The 13,623-nt window shown below is 40.6% G+C and overlaps 1 protein-coding gene across 1 annotated transcript in view; it reads left to right on the forward strand.

Annotated features, from left to right (window-relative positions):
* The window catches only part of LOC145991458 (proton-coupled amino acid transporter-like protein acs), a 111,306-nt gene extending 108,664 nt beyond the window's left edge, over window positions 1-2,642 (forward strand). The window contains exon 10 of the mRNA XM_083127463.1: window positions 2,347-2,642. Within this exon, the coding sequence (XP_082983589.1) occupies window positions 2,347-2,597 (251 nt within the window). The 3' untranslated portion in view covers window positions 2,598-2,642. The remainder of the gene's footprint in view (window positions 1-2,346) is intronic.
* Window positions 2,643-13,623: the final 10,981 nt, after the last annotated feature.

Here is a 13,623-nt window from a genome sequence, read left to right on the forward strand (position 1 = left end):
CTATCTTGAGCAAGTTCTATATACTCTTTTCCATCCCTACCGATTTCCCTTAGGTCCATCTCAACTTTGTCCCTCCATCTTCTTCTTGGCCTTCTTACAGGTCTCTTACCATCAGGTTTCCCAACAAGAATCCTGTAAACTCCTCTCTCCTCTCCCATTCCTGCCACATGGCCGGCCCACCTAAGTCTTCTTGATTTAATTATTCTAATAATATCTGGACATGAATACAAATTATGTAGTTCTAAATTATGTAACCTTCTCCTCTCACCTGTCTCCTCATCCCTTTTAGGTCCAAAGATTTTCCTAAGGATCCTATTTTCAAATACTCTCAATTTATGTTCCTCTTTCAATGTAAGGGACCAAGTTTCATATCCATATAATACTACAGGCAAAATTACTGTTTTGTATATTTTAACTTTTAGTTTCTTAGATATTAAACGAGAAGACAAAAGTTTATGAAGAGAGAAGTAACATGCATTTCCTGAATTAAGCCTACTTTTTATTTCATCTTTAATATAATTTTCATTTGTTAATATTACTCCTAAGTATTTGAATTTGGAAACTGGTTCAAACGAGTTGTTATCAATAATTAGATTTTGATTATTACCTAACACTTGGTTTCGGCCTGTAAGCATATATTTAGTTTTCTCTTTGTTAACTTCCAAACCTATCTCTTTAGCAGTTTTGAAAAATATTTTAGCATTATTCTTAATTGTATTCACATCATCCCCCAGTAAGTCTACATCATCTGCATATGCTAACAACTGAGTTACACCATTGAATTTTAGTCCTTCTTTAGTTTCGTTTACCTTCCTAACAGCATATTCTAAGGCAAAATTAAAGAGCAATGGAGATAATGCATCTCCTTGTTTTAAACCATCATGAATTGCAATTTTGTCAGACATATTAATACCCACACGAATTTTACTTTCTGTTTCACTGGTGCATATTTTTATCATACTAACAAGCTTCTTAGGTATTCCAAACTCTACTAATATATTATATAATTTATCTCTTTTGACCGAATCATATGCTTTTTTGAAATCAATGAATAACTGATGGACATTTTGATTATATTCCCACTTTTTTCAAGTGTCTGTCTGATGTGAAAAATTTGATCTGTAGTTGATCTGTTACTTTTGAATCCACATTGATAATCACAGACCTCTTATTTTCTGGTCTTTAATTTGTTACCATTGCTTAGAAGTCATTGTATCAAACTGCTAACGGTGGGGGGCATGGGGGGGGCAGGAATGTTTTCTGAGGGGGTAGTCACATTTGGTGTGCATCTAAATACGCGATAAGATAATATGAAATATTTTTTTAGTGTCTTGTTTCATGTATTTCACGATTAACTGGAATAGTATAAAAATAATCGTTATATAAGTTGTAATTCTATTCAACAAGAACATGGCGCTCAGGTAGGAAGCTATACATTCTGTCACTATGTCTCGTCAATATTTGGAGCGAGGCCGCTCATAAAGGTAGAGAAGGGGAGAAAGCGAGTGTGGAGAGCAAAGCAGTGCAGCTGCTACACTCTGTCCCGGGAAGCTCTGGAGCAAACGCAGGAAAACAAGTCTCTGCGCAAGTAGCAACTCGAGAGGGCTCGAGAGGGTGAGAGGGGAAAACATGCGGACAGCTAACAGCCGTTTACAGCAGGCCGCACTGCTTTGCACCGCCCACTCTCTTTCTCCCCTTTTTTACCGTTATGTGCGGCCTTACTCCACATATACACCAGACAGAGTGTAGCTGCAGTCGCGTTGTTCCCTCCATGCACCAACTTCCCCTAACACGCGTTCATTGGTCAAACCCTCTCAAGTCACTAATTGCGCAGAGACGTGTTTCCGTTCGTTTACGCCAGAGGTTGCCGGAACAGACTGTAATGGGTTGGAGCAGTGGTTCCCAAAGTGTGTGCCGCGGCGCCTTTGGCTGGCTTACATGGGTGCCGCGAAATGTTCCAATATTTTCACTAAAATGACACTTACTTATTAGTCTACACATAGTTTTAGTACTTTTTACACATAAAATGTTTCTGAATTTGAAATATGTGTTTATTTTTTAACTTAAGGGAAGCAACCTAACCTAACCACACCAAATGAGCGTTGCAAGTGTTAGATGGGCCTACATTCGGACTTGGATGCCGCGGAAAATCATTGGGGAACACCTGGGTTAGAGCATAGGTTTCGGTCCATATAATTTACAGTTACTGTCTCATCACAGTTCTGATGTATGGTCAATAAACATTACCCGCAGAAACTAGGACCTGTCTGATTTGATAATGTAATAATGGTGAAACACATAAGTTTTTGTCTTTATTGATTGAAAATTCATTTTTGCTTCTTTCAGTTGGGTTTGCAGAAGCTATACCCAAGCTGGGCCTCTTCATTTCATTGGTGGGAGCATTTAGCAGCTCAATTCTTGCCTTGATCTTGCCACCAATCGTTGAGATCGTAACATACTGGGAGACAGGACTCGGGCGTTGGCACTGGAAGCTGTGGAAGGACATCTTCATCATGTTGGTTGGAATACTTGGCTTCGCTACTGGATCCTATTCAAGCATTATGAGCATCGTGGAAGCATTTAAGAGTGATGGATAATGGAGTACCGTAGCCATTTTTCCTGCATGAATTCTGTAACATCAGACTATCATCTGTACATAAAATGTTTCATAAATATGTGTATATAGTGTAAAATAAATGTATAAATTGATTAACGTGCTTGTTGGTTCATTCCTAGGAATTACTATTGAGTTACATAAATATTTGCCTCAGATAAGTCTGGAAAATTGAGGTAGGAAGGAGCACGGTTACATACATATTCCTTATGTGCCTTCATAGCATGATGCAATGTACTCTGGATGGCTTTACCTTTTTACACAGATATTATATTCAATGGAGTTCCCACCCAAGGGGTTTTTGGTGGGGGCTTGTGATTCCTATTATAATACTTATTAAAGTGTTACTAATTTCGTATAACAAACTATGTGAAGGAAAGAATACATACCGTGCATTTCCGTGTTAGGGTGGAGTAATTTGACCGTCTTCAGTTGTGGTGCTTCAATTGGCTTATACAATCCTTTCTGATTAATGTATATTCTGCAATGAAGGAAAACATACTTTTCAAAGACAATTATTGATCCTAACGAAGATACTGAGTTTCGTTACAAAATGAACAGGGAATTACTGTTACATCATAGACTACGAATGGTTGCTTAGGCAACCAGAAGTAACTTAATTAACATAGATACTTATTGCAGCCGCGACGATTGATGAAAGATATATGAAAAAAATTGCCCAAGAGGGAAAGAGTTACTGTCACAGAAGACATTTAACAAGTCACAGTAGCCAGGTCGGTTGAAGTGTTGAGGCATCTGACCACAAAGTGAGAAATCTACCTACGACCTTGTCGTGATTGCTCTCTACAAGGTTATCGAGGTCGAACCGCCTTCTAGGGGTATCATTAATGTGACGTACGTACATCTTCTTACAGCATTTGTGCTGATTAGACCCTACACTACTTCCGTCCATGACTAAATTTGAGTGCTTTACTTCCACACTTTCAAAGTGATACTTCTAAGCATTTGTGCAACATCTACAAGAATACATAGGCAAGACTGACTGCAAAATATATTTCAAGCCTGTAAAACAGCCTAGCAGATCTTCTGGCTCATAAAGTAAATTAAGAACGTATAGTAACAATCAGAAATATGTTGAATTCTAATAAAGATGGGCGAACCTTATTGTTTGACGTCTGGTGAGAGTTGAGGCAAATGCAAATCACTTTGATACTGACGTGAGTGTGTATATCTAACTTTGGTACCTTGTAACACGATTAGCATTCAACAATTACCAAGTATGCAGACCACTACCAATGTGGCACATTTTCTTTTGTGACAACAGAATTACGATTAGACAGTTCTGAGTAAAACTGAGTAAAAAGAATATTGGAAAGGAAGCATGAATTAACATAGAAAAGGGGTTATAATGGCGCACAAATACTTCAAAATGAAATTTGAAATGTAAACGCCACAGTATCACGCTCTGTGTATCTTATCAGACATAATTCGTAAAGACATGAGCTGTCACTCAGCTGGTAGACTATTGATTTTATGAAAGGAAGTGGAGTGGTGTAATCCAGCCCACGCTCCAATGCGCTTGTGAAGTTCAGATTTACTGACAATGGGAAAATATGATAGGTTCAAACTATGTCCTTGCATTTCTTAAGTCACATTTTACGCTGATAACCTAATAAAGGTGGAACTTACAGTTTAAGGTTGAATCGAAACTACTCCACAAGCTTCCACCTGGAAACGAACCAGGGTTCCTTGGTTGCAAATCGACATTAGCCATGCTACCGGAAAGGACCTGGCGAATATGAATTTTCTCTTCTTGAGAGAGAAAAAAAGAATTACTGTTCAATCAAGAAAAGAAAGCCTTCTGCCGCTATTGTCGATTTCTCGAACTTAAGCGAGGAAAGGAGTGTGGGCGGTGCAATCAGCTGCTTGCCATTCAATCCTACCCCTGCGCTACCAAAATGTGTGGCGTTCTTCAACGAAACGCCGTCACCTTTATTCAGTGTCAAGTGTATGCAGCATCACGAAGGGGGGAAAGCGTAAGCAGCCAAATCAGATACGTAATATTTAACTTATACTCTGTCTCGGTTATCTCTGGAGCAAGGTCGCGTATAGCGACTGTGTAGGAGAAATCGGGTGAAGAGAGCGAAGGAATACACGCTGCTCAAAGGCTGGGAACTGAAGTCGCTCCCCCTGCAAGCAATACGTGTTCGTTGGTGGAGCCGTCTCGCGTCGCTACAGACACTTGTTTACGTTCGCCTGCTCCAGAGAGAGCCGGGACAGGGTATAGCTGAGCTTTGTGACAACGAAGAAATAGAGGGAAGTTATAAATATGCCAACACGGGGTTAGTCTGGTACAAGCGAAGAGGAAGCGAGATGAGGAAACAGACCACCACCACCCGTACCCCTTGACCCCCCTCTGCGGGCACCTGTGTACAGTCACCGGCAATAAAAATGGGACGCCTAGATCCTGAAACACTCGCATCGCTGCGAAGGGTTATGTGTGTTGCCTAACTCTACGGTGATAAGTGGATTTTAATACCAAATTTGCAATGGAAACTGCCAGCGCCGTCGAGTTAGGCAACACACATTACGTTTTGCAGGGATCTACGTAGTGTTCCATTTTTATTGCCGGTGATGGTACATGTGGATGTTTGATAAGAAGGAAGCGAAAAACAGCTTTATTAAAATACGAAAGAAAAACGTTTCGCAATCGAAGACGCCAACCAAATTACGGGGTTCTTTGACGAGTCAAGTACGAGTTACGAGCACATGAAAGGAACGTCGAAACAAATTACATGTTCGCGTCAGAATAATTAACATCCTCAAAAGATTCCATGATCACATACGCATCAGCAATACTGCTGCCTTGTATTTCTATATTTTGTCCGAGGATAAGTACATCCATGGGCGTATTTAAGGGGGAATTCAACGGTAAAGACCCCCTCCCCTTTTGGTTCAGTAAAATTACCAGATTACCTGTTCTATTCCCTTGCTCATAAAAATTTATTCGGACTTATTTTATTTTCCTAAATTGCAGACGTATAGGACGAGATATGGATGGGAAGGAAATTACGTAATTCCACACACCAGATGGGTAAATGTCTGAAATTTCCTGAAAGTTTCGGATTTACTGCGATAAGAAACTACGTTAGAACTGCGAAATCAGTTGTATTTATTTCTTTACCTCGAGTCTTCTTAAAGAAATTTGGTTTTTAAAAACGCAGTGTAAGAAAACCAAGTAAACATCGTAACGTTCTCAAGTTGTTTGACGCAAGATGAACAAAAAGTACCAATACTAAGTAGCGTGACTTCGTGACCATACACACAACTTTGTCGGTTCCAGCAAAACCACCCACCCCCCACTCCCCAACAAGATTCCGGTCAGCAGTGACCTGGATTTTCACTTATGAAATAAAGCAACCCTAATAATACCAAAAATTGAACCCCCGCTCCCCCTTACGTGATCTACTATATACAGGGTGGTGCAAAATTCCGTTTACAACACGGAGGAGGTAAATCGCCAAGTGAAATGAAGACGAAAATGTAAATGGAATTTTGTCGAATGACGCACCGTGTTAGAGCTAGAGGATACCGAAATCGTGTGAAAATGAACTTCACACCTCCATATGCCGACAAATAGTACTCATAAAGAAGATGTGGCACGATATCCCCAAAGAAAACACACCTGGGCTAGCGAATGATGCACAAATCGCGTGTCGAAAATGAATGCGGCAGGGATTCCCCACAAGAAGTGAGGGATTCCCGGGAATATGTCTGACATGGAACGCAGGTATCAAATGGGGGTACAAAGGAAAATGACGGAGGTCACAGCACATGAAGAACATTTCCCGTAGGAACACACAATAGTTCCCACCGGAAAAAGTATTGGGCAACACGTATGGACCTATCAGGTTGTCCCCGACAATGCCACACCACACATTCACTGCGAACCGTCGCAGAAAATGACGCTCAATGATTGCATGCGGTTTTGCACATCCCACACGTGACTATTATGGGTATTGAAGACGCCTTCTCTGGTGAATAGTGCCTCGTCGGTCCACAACACTGCATTTGGAAAATTGAGGTTTGCAAGGGTTTGTTGCAAATACCACTGACAAAAATCAAGGCGTAGGGGAAAGTTTGTCGGCTGCAGGTGTTGCACTCTCTGCACTTTGTATGGGTGCATACCCTCATCGTGCAGCACGCGTAACACATTGGTATGGTGCGTGTGTCGCACATGAGCAATGGCACGGGTGCAAGTACCGGGCGTCTCCCGTATCCTGTCCAACACTTCCTCCTCAAATTGGACACTGCGCACACTACGCGGTCTGCCACGATCCCACACCCTAGGTCGTACAGATCCTGTTTCACGTAAACGAGCATCCACCTGTTGAAACAGGACATGTGATGGTAGGCGCCGATTTGGAAATCGTTCGCGATACACACGCCTTGCCTGATGGCTGTTTTGGTGTGTCTCACCGTAAAGGAGATGCATATCGGCAAGCTCGTTGGTTGTGTATGTCGCCATTGTCAGGCTCACAAAGGAGCACACGAATGCGTACGAAACTAACTTGTGACGTACCGTTCACGACTACAGCACTGAACACTCCACACAGGTGTCCACCCCGTACAGACAACACAGATGGTAGGCGCTACGTACTTCCTAACGGTCACACACCTTGCGACAACACGCGTATCTGACAGGTAGATCGCTAGTCGCGTACACTGACGCGTTGTTTGTACGTACGTATACCAGCGATAGCGGGCCGTGACAGGTAGCATCCCGCTGAGCGCCTCTAGCGGAGCTTTATGTACTACTACGTCTTCCGTCGTAGTATTTGGAGCCGATATCAGTACGTGCTGGTCGTTCTCTAACATGTACGTACGTATTTCACTGCTACGTACAGCCTTTGATACTACTTGTGTACGTGTGTGTCATCATAGTACACCTCTTGCACATGTTGTCTGTGTCCCCTCTTCTCTGGGTCGTCGTCGCCTTGTAATCAAGGGGTCCCGGGTTCGATACCCGGTGGAGGCACAAGTGGTTCGGATCCCACTTTAAAAACTGTAGGTCCAGTCCCGATTAGCCTTACTGTGCATAAAGTGGACTTGAAACAACATATCAATCAATCAACCCCTCCTCTCTGGGGAATCCCCTTCTGCAGCCTGCTTTTCGGACACTTCCTGGCGAAATGTTCTTCATGTGCTGTGACCTCCGTCATTTCCCTTTGTACCCCCATTCGATACCTGCGTTCCATGTCGGACATACGTATTCCCGGGAATCCCTCACTTCTTGTGGGGAATCCCTGCTGCATTCATTTTCGACACGCGATTTGTGCATCATTCGCTAGCCCAGGTGTTTTCTTTGGGGATATCGTGCCGCATCTTCTTTATGAGTACTATTTGTCGGCATATGGAGGTGTGAAGTCCATTTTCACACGATTTCGGCATCCTCTAGCTCTGACACGGTGCGTCATTCGACAAAATTCCATTTACATTTTCGTCTTCATTTCACTTGGCGATTCACCTCCTCCGCGTTGTAAACGGAATTTTGCACCACCCTGTATATACGCCCAGGAGTACATCTCTGCGTAAGTTTATGTTTTCCAAGTTAAAATTCAAGCTGGACATCACTGATGAATACATATATCTAAAGCAGGAGTTCCCAGACTTTTTCGATTTCACAGCGCCCTAAAGCTTAGCACCCACTGAGACGCGGCAACAGAACTTCTGTTGTCTGCTTCTATTGAAATCAAATGGTGTAACGCCCACTACAGGGAAACCGAAGCACGGAATTTCCATGCCAGAAGTTTGCAGGTTATCTTACAGGTTATCGCCCACTGAGACGCGTCTGTTGCGTTCTGTTGCCGCGTCTCAGTGGGCGTAAAGCTTCAGTGTTTCAAGATTTTTCCGCAGCGCCCAAGTCAGAATGTAGGCCTATCTATCACTTGCAATGCTCAGTTAGTGTGGTTAGGTTGCTTCCTTTAAGTAAAAAAGTAAACACATATTTCGAATTCATAAACATTTTACATGTATACAGTACTAAATAAGCACATATTGGAAAAATCATATAATTTCAGTCAAAATATCTGTCGGAACATTTCGAGGCGCCCCTGCAAGCCAGGCACGGCTCACTGATCTAAAGCATATTCATACTTGCAAATATCCCGATGTAAATTTGTATGAGATCACTGGAAATTCTCGGAACATCCCCCTCCCGGCTCTTCTTTGAAGTTCTGGGAAATCCAATATTGATCTCGTCTGACTGCGAGATGTTAAATAAGCAATTGTCATCGTTGACTCATCTTTTGAGGTTGTGCATTCAGCCAGTGACTCTCACAACCTTGTAAGTTACTATTATTTGGCATCAATTGTACACTCTTATTCGTATAAAGTGGCACATTTTATGACATTGGACATTTATGTGCCACTTTATATGAATAGGCATGTACCAATACAGGTTTCTCACATCTGTCGAAACCGACTTTCAAAGCAGTTTTTGTTATTATTTTACGTCATTTCTCTGCCAACTAATTATATAAATTTTTGTAAATTCAGGCAGACTGTTAAATTATATCGGTAGATTAGCCCTGTAAAGTATGGCGAAACCATAAATACGACTGTAACTTTGCAAACGTAAAATTAGTTTAGTTTCATTTTATCTGCATTGCAAGTTTTCTATAATGAATCTGATAAATAATGCACACTGTTAAGAGAAATTACTCAAGAAGCAAAAACGAGGAGCTATCAAAAAGTGATTAAGAGACAACATCCATGATGATTCGATTGATCAACTCTTCGCATTTCTTTTCATTAATTGATTGATTTTGTATATTTTACTACGCTTCTCTGCCACTTTTGGATAATCGCGAAGATGAAAATGAGTGATGATGTGATGAAATGGATGAAGGGACACTCACAAAGAACACCCATGCCGTGATTCAAACCCGAGATCCATTCAACACATATCCATGTAGGCTATTGCCTTTCTCTCTTCGAGACAGTCATATTTTAGGCAGTAAAGACAAGACCGTTTCTCACAATCCCGAAGAGTTATGGAAAAATGACATTTCCGCTTTCATACATCGTGCTACCTCCATTGGGTGCAAGTTACATATATCGTAATATTAAACCTCAGCTAGAATATCTCCAGGGTAGGGTTCTTTGTAGACAACGAAACCAGACAGGATGCCTTCCAATGGAGACGTTTAAACGTATATATTATTTAAACACAGGATACATGGAATAAGAATATTTACATGATAAGCTACGTTCTTCTGTAATTCTTGTTTAGTCAAGTTTATATTTATGTATATTTCATAATTTCTTTTCTTGATTTGTATATTCTTCTATCTGGACTTTCATCTTAATGGATGGTTTGGATCTGGACTTCCTTCTCAATGGACGATCTGGATCTGGACTTCCTTCTCAATGGACGATCTGGATCTGGACTTCCTTCTCAATGGAGGATCTGGACTTCCTTCTCAATGGAGGATCTGGATCTGGACTTCCTTCTCAATGGAGGATCTGGATGTGGACTTCCTTCTCAATGGACGATCTGGATCTGGACTTCCTTCTCAATGGAGGATCTGGATCTGGACTTCCTTCTCAATGGACGATCTGGATCTGGACTTCCTTCTCAATGGACGATCTGGATCTGGACTTCCTTCTCAATGGAGGATCTGGATCTGGACTATCTTCTCAATGGACGATCTGGATCTGGACTTCCTTCTCAATGGACGATCTGGATCTGGAATTCCTTCTCAATGGACGATCTGGATTTTATAATTCTGTACGTCTCTTATTTCCCCTTTATAAATAATAAAGAAGTGAGACGAGGATTATATTATCTGCGCAGTGGAAGTTAATTATCTTTCAGTAGGTATTTAAACTATTTCATGTAAACCTATTATTCATTCAATCATAATATTTATTAAGAAATCATATCAATAAATATACTTTCCAAATTTATGTATGCATCACATGGTTCATTCATAACCAATCAAAACACCTAACAACCACATTTTAGTTAACTCAACAAAAATAACCATATCTAATCTTCCCATTAAATTGCAACAGTTCGTCCAATTAAACCGTCAAAAGTCAGTAAGTAACGGCAATCCGAGTCAACTGCAGCCCCACCAAAAACCCCCACAGCCAACATGACACGGAGCAATCTACCCTTAAAAAAAAAAAAAATCCGTCTTTAGCATTTTTAAGAAGTCGAAGTAACTATATTAACGTTAGGCAAATTACACCAGGCCATGCAGGCCCAAAAAGGGTGATACACGGATATACAGTATACTCAGCCTGTGTCCAGTTAGTCCTATGTCTCCCCCAGTCGGCAAGGATCTGCCACGCCAAACTCCTCGCTCATCCATCGCAGAAGCCTAGCCAATGGCATACCCTACCTTAGTCACATGTATATTGCGTCTTCCATACGTCACCAATGAGCTATCGTACACTATGGGCTTACAATTTGGACTTCCTTTTCAATGGACGATCTGGATCTGGACTTCCTTCTTGATTTCCTTCTATTTCCGCTTTTCTACGATTTAGGAATTCCTTTATCCTTTTTCTTTTAAGTTTTGGGAATAATACTAATCTCCTCCCTTGCGGATGCGATTGAAACACAACCTAGCGTGTACTTGGTGCCAGTAGCGTACGCAGGATTTCATCAAGGGGGGTGTTATTTCTAAAACTTTTTTCCAAATTCACATTACCATTGTTTTATTATACTTTAATTAAATAATAATCACAATTAATTAATAATACTTATAATTAATTAATTAGCTAAATTAATACTAATAATACTACTAATACCACTACTATTAAGTAGTAGAGATCTACATAAATATAGTATTTATGAAAACATTAGAACGAAATTACTTTCTAGTCATTCGATTTTTATCAAATCCTGGGAGCATTGTTTTGTTTCTTTGTTACGAAATAATTGTCTAGCGAGACATTTCAAGGGTGAAGAAGATCCATAAATACAAGAAAATATATTAAAATAAATTGAAATAATCAAAGTATGGAACTCATCCAAGGAGCTGCGGTGATCTGATCGGTAGAGCGTCTGACAAGTGACAACCACGCGGGAGATCCGGATTCGATTCCCGAAATTGGTTGGAATTTTTCTGGCTTCTTCCCTGCATAAATATCCCCGATAATTCACATCTGGATTATCTCGCTGTTCTTACCAACAAAACATTTTACAATAGTTAAGCTTATTGTCGTTTGAATAATTGTCTAGTCAACAAGGTGACACATTTTAAAGAGAGGCATTCAAAAGTGCTGCGGTAAACAATACAATGGGAAGGCGAATTGGTGACTGTATTCTTGTCCGCCTAGCCTTTGTCTATACATTAGCCTCTTACAACAAACCAAGAACTTTATTTAGTTAATTCTCATTGTTCACACAAAAAAATACATGTTCGTTGAACACTGGCGTACGTAGAGGGGCGGCCGATGGTGTTCCAGCCCCTACCGACATTTTGAGAAAATCAGAATTTTCAAATAAAAATCCGTTGAGAACTTTAAAAAATCAAAATGTGTAAATGCGAAATCTCTTTTAAAGTGAATCCCGATTACCATTTTTGTCTTTGATACAATTTTAATAGACTGAAAAGCTCCAAAAATACGAAATATTTTATTATGCATCCTGCCCTCCAAAACGAAGCCATGTGCTATCCAGAATTTACTATTCCAGCCTCTCCCGAAAAAAAAATCCTGCGTACGGCAGTGTATTGAACATTGTTGCAACTGAGATACAAAACAACTTTTTTCTCTTTTAAATCATAGTTACCCTAACCTAACCTCATAAACTCGTGTTTATTTTCAAGGCATCACTCTGACAGAAGCGTGTGTTTGGAATGCTGTGCTTTTCTCCATGCTGCATGGAAATAATAATTCAAATTATTATTATTATTAGTAGTAGTAGTAGTAGTAGAAGTAGTAATAGTAATATTATTGTTCCAGATCTTTGACTGTGAAAAATTGGCCATTTAATTTTTTTTCCCACAGCATTTTTCATAATATTTCACAAGCTCAAGTGGGGGGGTTAAACCCCGTAACCCCCCCCCTTGCGTACGCCACTGCTTGGTGCCAAACGACTGACACGCGCATCCAAGTAGGTGCCACGGCTGAAACTCGCTACCAAAAGTGCTGTGGGGCGTCGACTGGAACGCGCCGCCACTATTGGAATGGTAAATCAAATCAGACAGATTCAAGATCTGTTCAGACACAATTTTGTGGCAGTGCTTAGTTTTCTAATCCATTTGCATATGATTACTAGTTTGATTTATCAAATATATATATATATATATATATATATTAATTTATTTATTTTATATTTATTCTTTGTCTTCTTATAATATATTCCATTGTTTTTCATCTTTCCAATTTGCTTTGTTCTAATTTATAAAGTTATTCACATATATTATGCTAATTCTTAATCTTGCACGCCTGGTGCTGCCATCTCTATTCCTCTTTGGGAAACTATTTACATTACTTGGGTACGTAACAATCTCTAGACTCCTTTTCCATTCAGTGAGCATGCTTTACTTGGATGAAGCGAAAATACGTCCAATCAACGAGCTTCTTTACTCGCATTCATATTATGTCAAGCACAGCTTCCACGAATACCGCACTGGTGACATAAACGACTTCCTTTTGTTGACATAGCAACCAAATGGGTTCCTGAAAGCAGCAAAGCTGAAGAGTTATCCGGCGTTAAATCAATGCAGCGAACTCTAGGTCTCCAGGTAGAGCAAGATTATTTTCGTAACACCTCTGGCTATTGTGCATTTGCATCTTGGAAGCGAGTCGTAACTCAAGACACCTCCAATCACCAAGCGAGCCGATGACGTCATCTCAAAGCAGTACCTATCGCTATCCGTCTTGCTCACGCTCTACACCGTTTGTAGGCTCGCTAGCTAGACTCGTGCAGTCAGCTGCAGATGTTCCAAAGCTAACCAGACTCTAGAAGGCTTTAACACTATGTTGCTTCCATCCATGACAATGGATTTTCCCTCGCTTAGCAAAGC

The sequence above is a fragment of the Lepisma saccharinum genome, chromosome 8, assembly GCF_977018435.1.
Source record: "Lepisma saccharinum chromosome 8, izLepSacc3.1, whole genome shotgun sequence".
NCBI classification, from domain to species: Eukaryota; Metazoa; Arthropoda; class Insecta; order Zygentoma; family Lepismatidae; genus Lepisma; species Lepisma saccharinum.